Genomic DNA, 8,744 nt, shown 5'->3' with positions numbered 1-8,744 from the left:
TTTTAGTTTGTTTGTTTTAGAGACAGGGTCTCACTCTGTCACCTAGGCTGGAGTGCAGTGATGTGATCACGGCTCACTGCAGCCTTGACCTCTTGGCCTCAAGCGATCCTCTTGCCTCAGCCTCCCAAAGCGCTAGGATTACGGGCATGGGTCACTGTGCCTAGCCTTACCAGCCCTTTAGTAATAAGCACTTTTCAGAGAACTGAAGCTGTTCAGCCTGGAGATGAGGCACAGATATCACCCTGGACACTGGAAGTCTGGTTGGATGCTGGGGTCAGCTAAGAACAAAATGACACTGGAGAGCAGAGGCTGTGGCGTGGCTGCCTTGCCTCTGCAGGAGGAGCTTGGACTGGCCCCCGTGGTGCTGCCTTTGCTGTCCTAGGTGGGGCCTGGCAGGGTCCTTTCTATCCCGGAAATGCTGTGATCAGAGCCAATAAGCTCCCACTGGAAGCTTCACCTGCCCAAAGTAGAGTCTGCCTTCATCAGCACAATTCATTGTGCACCAGCTTCACTCGGTGACTGTTCTGGAAGGTGCAGGGCTATCAAAAAACAATTTTAAGTCCCTGCTTTCAGGAAGTCAAGCATAACAAATAACATGAGAACTCTAACAGCCATGAGAACTCTACACGAGGGGCTGAGGCCTCTGGGGCTCTGCTGAGCCATCCACCCAGACTGTGCGACAGAACCCAGAGGATGGGAGAGCAGGCTGCAGGCTGCAGCGGGGAGACTGGATGGAAGGGGGTTTGGGGACTGGGAGGGTCAAGAATGAATCTGGGCCCGGCTCGCACGCTATGCGGCAGCAGTGAAGCCCGAAGCAGGGACACGTCTAGTGGGTGAGGCTGAACACCAAGAGCCTTGGATTCTGAGGCTGACCCTTGGGGCCCCTGGACGGCTGCTAGGCGGTTCTGAGCAGCAGATGAAGCTGGGATTCGGGGCCCCAGAGTCCTGGAAGTGCACTGTGCAGAATCTCCCCAGAGGGTGCTGGCTTGACCATTACCGTTTCATGGACCATTTTACTACTATTTACTACCACACTACCACCAAGTTTTACCACTGACATTTACACTATTATTCACTTACAGAGAATGATTAAAATAAATGTGCAGTTTGGAAAGGCAAACTGCAGCCGGGCACGGTGGCTCACGCCTGTAATCCCAGCACTTTGGGAGGCTGAGGCGGGCGGATCACGAGGTCAGGAGTTTGAGACCAGCCTGGCCAACATGCTGAAACTCCATCTCTACTAAAAATACAAAAATTAGCCGGGTCTGATGACGCACACCTGTAATCCCAACTACTCAGGCAGCTGAGGCAGAAGAATCCCTTGAACCTGGGAGGCGGAGGTTGCAGTGAGCCGAGTTTGCATCACTGCACTCCAGCCTGGGCAACAGAGCAATACTGTGTTTCATTAAAAAAAAAAAAAAAGAAAAGAAAAGAAAAGGCAAACCGCATTACTATGGTCCACAGAAAACCAGTCACATGAGCCACCAACAGAAGAGAACACAAACTAAGACCAAGGGAAGCCATGTTCCTAGCACTGTGCTGTCCCTGCTCCCAGCTGAGGCTTGGAGGAGGCCTACCCTGCTGATCACACGGAGGAGAACCAGGGCTCCGAGGCCACCCGCACACACCGGGGTGGCATCCCCGACACTCCTGTGGGGAAGCAGCGTTGCCGTGCCCTGAAGACTCATGTCTGAGACGGGCAGGCAGCACCGCTCTTACCAGCCAGCTGGACAGTTTTTACATCTCAGGGAAGGGCACTGTGTCATGGATGTAACTGAAACGGCACAGCAATATCTGTGGTTTCTAGTGGTGACGAAGTCCAGGTGCTGTTAATGGAGGAAATGCTAAGTTGCAGTTAGACATTAATGACAATAAAGATGCAATGCTTTCTCATTGTGATGCATGGGGCCCCAAATTCTCCCCAGACCTCTGGACCCAGCGTAAGGCCCGTGCCTGCTGGCCAGGCTAGGGTCTGGGGACCTTACCACGGCATGTTTCCTCGGTGAGGCCATGCCAACATTCCTCGTTTCTCACACTTAGGACCCCTCCCAGGAGGGGGGGAATGCAGCCCTCCGAGGAGCCGGTGGTCTCGGACCTGCCACCCACAGCCAGAGGCTTCTGACCCCAGGCCACTGGTGTCGTCCCTGCCAGTGCAGGTGGGTTCTGGAAGGAGGGAGCCTGGGAGGTGGGTGTGGGGGTGGTGGGAGCTCTGTGAGCAAAGGCCAGGAGGCACCCAGGACCCCGAGTCCATGCCAGCTGGCACTGGGGGAACTTGGAGATCAGCCTCCCGGGGCCGCCACCTCCAGGACCCTGCAGAGAACAGGGCTGCCCTGAGTGTGCCAGGGTCCTGGGAATGTCCCCCCACTGCCATTACATCCCAGTCACCTGGCTGGCAGAGGGCCACCAGAGAGGAAAGAGTTTGAAAAGCCAAAGTCCTTTCTGCCCCAAAATATTTTTTATTCTTGCATTACATTTGTGTTTCCAATTGTGAATAAAAAATGCTTAGAAAGTGGTTACAAAACAGCATGAACTGGACAGGAGGAGCAGCTGGCCCTGAGGGTCCGTCACTTCTCCATTAGATGGCGTGAAGCGGGCCTGGCGTCTAGGCGGGGTCAGTCAGGCTTCTCACTCTCTGGATCTGGAAAACAAAACCGCGCAGCTCACTGTGGGCCCGCTGTGGTGCTGGCCACTCGCCGAGGGCTGGGCCCTGACGCCCTCCCAGGAGCTGCCAACGGCAAGGCTGCGCCAGCTCTGCCATGACCCACGCCCTGTGTAGATAGATGGTCTTGTGCTCAGCATAGCCCCGGCAGCCTCTGTCACCTGGGCCACCCTTCTCTGTGTGACCGGTCAGCACACTGAACGGCTGCCAGAAAGCCAGACGCTCAGCTCCTGTACTGTCTGGAGCACCTGGGAGCGAGCTGCCCCCCAACACCCAAAACAGGCTCTGGGATGAGCGTTCCTCCGCCCTCCAGGCAGAAGCTCGAAGGCTGTGCGCTGCAGCTCTCTGAGGAGGTGGCCCCACAGCCAAGGCAGCCCCACAGTGGACCGGGCAGGAGACACTGGGACCCTCAGCTTGCTCACGGTGAGGCCCGCGATGCAGCATGTGCAGGAGGGACTGCAGTCAGCTGGAGGCTGTCTTTAGTGGGAGGCCGGGGGACTGGCTGCCACCATGCGCTGAGCCCCCAGGATGAGTCCCCACCCTGGATGGCCACTTTCCCTAAGGCCCCTGTGCCTACCAGGAAAGCCACTGCCCCTTGCATGATCCCCGGGCAACCCCAGCCCCAAGTCCTCCTCTCAACAAGCCCAAGCTCGTCCAAGGACCTCCCACCTCCCGTGAGCTCAGCCCACCTGGAGGAAAGAGGGTGGCCCCAGGGGCTGCAGCAAGTGATGCAAACCAAGCCTCCTGGAGACAGGGGCTGCAGGTGTGTCTCGCTGACCAGGAGGCTGGCTCCCTCCATCATGGGCACAGCCTGTGGCACTGCTAAGCGTAACCAGGTGCACGGTGGTGGGAAGCCCAGCCAGCTAACCCGACCGGCAGAGTGACTGTGCTCAGGGCCCAGGCCACAGCTGGCGGGGGCAGTGTTGGGGGCCAGGCAGCCCTGCCAGATGCCCTGCTCTCAGACCCCTGCCAGGGCCAGCCCTGCCCAGCATCTGGTGGCACCCGCAGCCCCTCAGCACCCTCCTCCAGAGGTGTGGATGCAGCTGAGCCCAGTACTGGCTCCCAACTCCTGTGCTCCCTAGGAGGCTGGTTGGTTTGGATTTTATATGGACAGAGGGTAAGAAAAAGATGTTGTTTCACACTGTTTTCGAGCAAAAGTGTTTATTTTTCTCCTTCAGATATACAGTCTCTTGGGGATTCCGTGCCACTGGCCACCATGTGCGAGGAAGGGATTCACAGGCAAGGGGGACAGGTGAGGGCAGCCCCCACTTCACTCAAGGAACGGGGCAAGGGGGCCCAGTACAGAGAACAGAAATCTCTTACGACAGCATCGTGCCCTGGCAGAAGATTCTGCATAACACCTAGAAAATTCAATTCTAACTGAATTGATGGAATAATAGATTTGAACCAAAATAATTTACCCAGTTCTAATAAGTACAGAAACTATACAATTCACAGCTGGGCAGTCCCAAGCAGTCTGCTTTCCAGCAGGAGGCGGAGGAGGCTGGGGCCTTCCCCTCCCACCAAGGGCTGTGTTGTGCCCGCTGGGGACGAGTCCCACTGAAATCTCCAGGAGAAGAATGACCCTGCCCTCCGCAGGCCAGACTTAGTGGTGGACAGGAGAGCGGTCTACGTGCTAGGGGTGAGCAGAGCCACAGGCCTCCATGGAGATCATGGAGAAGGGAGGGAAGCGGGCAGGAGAGAGGGCAGCCTCTCCAGCTGAAGGAGCTGTGCTTGTCTCCACAGGGTGGGCGGGCAGCCAGAGTTTCTACGCCCAACACACACCTTATCCTCACAGCAGCCCACTGGCGCCGAGGGCATGTTTGCTCACCTAACGTTTTCTGGCGGATTTCTCATGGCCCAGTGCAGCAGCTGACATTCCCTACTGAGCAAGCAGCTCCGCCAGTGTGCCCTGCCCCGGCGTCCTGCCGTCTCTCGGCCCCTGGATGAGCCCAGGGAACCGGCACTCTACTGAGGGCAAAGCAGGGCTCGCCTAGCACTGGAAGCTCTTCAATACTTCAGGTAGCTAATTCAATGTTTTAAAAAGGCATTTACAACAGAAAACCAAAGATTGAACTTCAGCTTCAGATTTGTAAACCATTCGCATCTCTGCAACTTAAAACAGTAAATAAAGATTATCAACGCACAAGCCAATTGCAAATGAAACCTTTTCCGATCACGGTTTTAAGCGCCTCTTTTCATCAGGGGACGGGAAAGCCGTTGTTCAAGGCACTGTGCTTCTGCAGGGTGACGGCGGGGCCCCGACACCGCCTCCGGGATAGGAAGTGGGTGTGGAGACGGCGCGCGGAGCACAGCCACCTAGGAGCGAACAGCGTCTGAAGCCGCAAAGGAAGCAGTCGTGCTGCCCACCCGCTGTCCCCCTCGCGGCTGAGTGCTGTGCCCACAGCAGGCGGTGGTGGGGACTTGGAGGCCAAACCACACCTGGTTTCTCCGGGCGGTTCCGCGGGCACCATCTGGCAAGGGACAGGGCAGAAGGCTACGTGATCCGCAGCCGGGGGCAGGGCATGCTGACCACAGGTGGCCGCAAGAAGACCGGCAGCACGGGCACCTGCGGGGGGCTCCAGCTGCCCTGTGCCCCCAGCTGACCCACCTGGCCTGCCCAGGGCCCCCAGGACACTGGAGCTGGGAGCAGGCCTCCGTACGGACCCAGAGGCAGCGCACAGGATGGGGCTGGGAGGCTGGAGAGGGCAGTACCTGGTGTGGGCACGGACAGGGCCGGGGCGGCTCCGGGAATGACCGTGGTGGACAGAGGGCCGGGCGCTGGGGGCAGACGTGGCATCCCCACTCCTGCTCGAGGTGCGGTCATCTACAAAACACAGAGACGAGAAGAGGAAGGTACACGTGGCTGCAATCAGCTGGCCTCCCTTAGTGGCCCCCAAGGTGCCACAGTTTCTCCATCCTCAGGAGACAGCAGTCCTGGAACCTGCAGTGCCAGGCACCCTCTCAGGGCTGACACCAGAATGATGGTGTGGGGCCACGAACCCATCACCCTTTCTTGCTTGCTTCCCCAAGCTGCAGCCTGATAGTCTCTAGGCCACACACCTGATGTCCACCAGCCAAAACGGGCCTTGGAGGAGGACTGATGGGTCCTGGCCCCTGAGGGCGCGTGAGTGGCCCCACACGCCTCTACTCGGCCACCATAAAGGCCTCCTGCTTGGCTGCTCGGTGCCCTCACAGGAGCATGAACCACCCAGGAGCTGGCAGGAGCAACGCCCCAGGACCTGGGCAAAGCAAGCGTGCAGGGAGGTGGTGGCAAGGCAGCCCTTCCACTCTCCCGGCCCGGGGAGAAGCCGTATGCGGGGTGTGCCCCAGGAAGGCAAGGCTGCTGGCCACGGGGAGTCACTCCTGGCACTCGTCACAGGTGCACGGAGGGCACTCGGCGACTTCCACACCCCTTCCTGGAAATCATGCTCAGCAGCCAGGGGCTGGAGGGGCCTCCTCATCTGGAAGGGCCTCTACAGAACTAACAGCTGAGCCCCTGCCCACAGCAAAATGCCCAACACCTCCCCGAGGTGCCGCCATGCTTCCAGTGGACACAGCGGGGATCTCCAGGCGGGCAGGAAAAGGAGTCAACCGCACAGAATGGACAGAGAGAAGGAGAACTGGCCTCGTGCAGATGATAAGACTGTGTTTGCAGAAAACCCACAAGAACAGACAAACCAATTCCTAGAACTAATAGCAAACTGAGCACAATCGCAGGATATGAGATATGAAAGTCAACCATAGTTTTATATTCTAGCAACAGGAAGCTGGAAAAGGAAATTTAAAGAAAACTAACATTTATAATAGCACTCCAAAACATCAGCTACCTAGGGATAAATTTAACGAAAGATGTATAACATCTTTACACTGCAGAGAAACAAAAAAGATGCCAGTAAATGGACACCACGTTCACAGGAATGCTCGTGTTGTTCGTATGTCTAATCTCACGCAGCTAATCGGCAGACTGAGTACACTCCCAACCGAAATCCCAGTGGGCTAGCCTGCAGAAAGTGACAGGCTGTTCCTAAAACATATGCAGATATTAACGACCTGAAAAAAATCAAGAAATTCTTTTTTTTTTTTTTTTTTTTTTGAGACGGAGTCTCACTCTGTCGCCCAGGCTGGAGTGCAGTGGCCGGATCTCAGCTCACTGCAAGCTCCACCTCCCGGGTTCACGCCATTCTCCTGCCTCAGCCTCCCGAGTAGCTGGGACTACAGGCGCCCGCCACCTCGCCCGGCTAGCTTTTTGTATTTTTTAGTAGAGACGGGGTTTCACCGTGTTCACCAGGATGGTCTCGATCTCCTGACCTCGTGATCCGCCCGTCTCGGCCTCCCAAAGTGCTGGGATTACAGGCTTGAGCCACCGCGCCCGGCCCAAGAAATTCTTAAAGAAGATCAATACTGAAAGTCTTTCCTGAGCAAAGATTAAACTTACTAGAAAACGTCAGTCATTAAGAGAGTGTGGTGTTGCCACAGTAAGAGAATTGCTACAGGAAACAAAATGGCAAATCCAGAAATGGACCTACACACCGACGGCCACTTGACAAATGTCTGCCCAATTCAGTACAATTCAATGTGGAGAGGAAGGGACTGGAACGATCAGCTATGCATAGAGGAAGAAAACAGACTGACCTCTACATCAGAATATACACGAGAGTTCATCTGAGATGGCTCACCAGACCAAAAGCAATAGCTAAAGCTGCAAAGCTTTTAGGAAAAACAAAATTAAAATTTTTGCCATTTCATGTTCACCATTAAGAAAGCAAAAACAGAAGTCACAGATCAGTAGACTATCCATTATGGGGTCTTCAAAAAGTTCATGGAAAATACATATCATGAAAAAACTATGCATGACTTTCAAAGAAGATCTTTGCACCCAAATACACTTGTACTAACTCATTATAACATGTCTGAAGAGGAGGCAGTCTGAGGCACTAAGGAGGAGAAGATTTCAGTTTGAAAAGAGCCTCCATCGCAATAACGTGAATTCCGCCAAGCAAAAACCAACATCACATGGATGGTGAAGCTTGGGTGGAAGAATGGTGAGATCACTGATGCGTTCTGAAAAGTTTACGGGGTCCATGCCCCCAAAGAAAATAGCAGTTTACAAATGGTTGACTTGTTTTAAGAAGGGATGAGATCATGCTGAAGAGAGCGCCCACAGTGGCGGGCCATCCGTATCGCTTGTGAGGAAAACACTCATCTGGTCTGAGCCGTAAGTGCAGAGGACACTGGTTAACAGCAGAAACCGTGGCCAACACCGCAGACATCTCAGTAGGTTCAGCTTACACAATTCTGACAGAAAAATGGAAGTTGAGCAGACTTTCCACTCAGTGGGTGCCAAAAACCATTGCACCGAGATCGGGCGCAGCTGAAGAGCAGAGCTGTCAGTGGAAACTTTGAACAAGTGGGATGGAGATCCTGAAGCTCTCTTTGAACTGTAACGACATGAAACATGTTTTTCCCAGGGTGGTCCTGAAGACAAAGTGCAGTCAAGGCAATGGCGCTGAGGGCAGGAAGTGGTCCCATCAGAGCAAAAGTGGGCCAGTCAAGAGCAGAGATTGTGGCAACAGCTTTTGGGATGCTTAAGGCATTCTGCTTGCCGACTTTCTGGAGGGGTAACAAGGAATAGTGGCATCCGCTTAGTATGAGAGTGTTTAGGGAATGTTAGCCAAAGCTTCAGCAAAACCCCTCCGGGAAAGCTTCCCCAGAGAGAGTCCATCTCCATCATGACAGTGCTCCTGCTCATTCCTCTCAGCAAACAAGGCTGATTTTGCAAGAGTTTCCATGGGAAATCATCAGGCATCTACCCTGCAGTCCTGATTTGGCTCCTTCTGACTTCTTTTTGCTTCCTAATTTTAAAACATCTGTAAAGGGCACCCATTTTGTCAATTAATACTGTAAAAAAGACTCAATGGCCATGGTTAAATTCCCAGAACCATTAGGTCTTTAGGGAGGGACTAAATGGCTGGCATCATTGCTCATAAAAGTGTCTTGAACTTGATGGCGCTCATGTTAAGAAAAGAGTTTGTATTTCTTCTTTAGTAGCTATAACTATAGGTATGCGCCACCACGCCCAGCT

General features: G+C 54.5%; 2 protein-coding genes across 2 annotated transcripts in view; one reads left to right on the top strand and one right to left on the bottom strand.

Moving 5' to 3' along the window:
• The window catches only part of LOC105501491 (chromosome unknown open reading frame, human C9orf129), a 26,753-nt gene extending 21,933 nt beyond the window's left edge, over positions 1-4,820 (top strand). The window contains exons 4-5 of the mRNA XM_011927470.1: positions 3,838-3,911; positions 4,458-4,820. Of these exons, the coding sequence (XP_011782860.1) occupies positions 3,838-3,911; positions 4,458-4,609 (226 nt within the window). The 3' untranslated portion in view covers positions 4,610-4,820. The remainder of the gene's footprint in view (positions 1-3,837; positions 3,912-4,457) is intronic.
• The window catches only part of WNK2 (WNK lysine deficient protein kinase 2), a 142,367-nt gene continuing 137,424 nt past the window's right edge, over positions 3,802-8,744 (bottom strand). The window contains exons 31-32 of the mRNA XM_011927527.1: positions 5,375-5,486; positions 3,802-4,978 (exon numbers count right to left, since the gene is read on the bottom strand). Of these exons, the coding sequence (XP_011782917.1) occupies positions 4,884-4,978; positions 5,375-5,486 (207 nt within the window). The 3' untranslated portion in view covers positions 3,802-4,883. The remainder of the gene's footprint in view (positions 4,979-5,374; positions 5,487-8,744) is intronic.

Source organism: Colobus angolensis, unplaced genomic scaffold (genome assembly GCF_000951035.1).
Source record: "Colobus angolensis palliatus isolate OR3802 unplaced genomic scaffold, Cang.pa_1.0 Scaffold72, whole genome shotgun sequence".
NCBI lineage: Eukaryota > Metazoa > Chordata > Mammalia > Primates > Cercopithecidae > Colobus > Colobus angolensis.
This window is presented reverse-complemented; position numbering and strand designations above follow the sequence as displayed.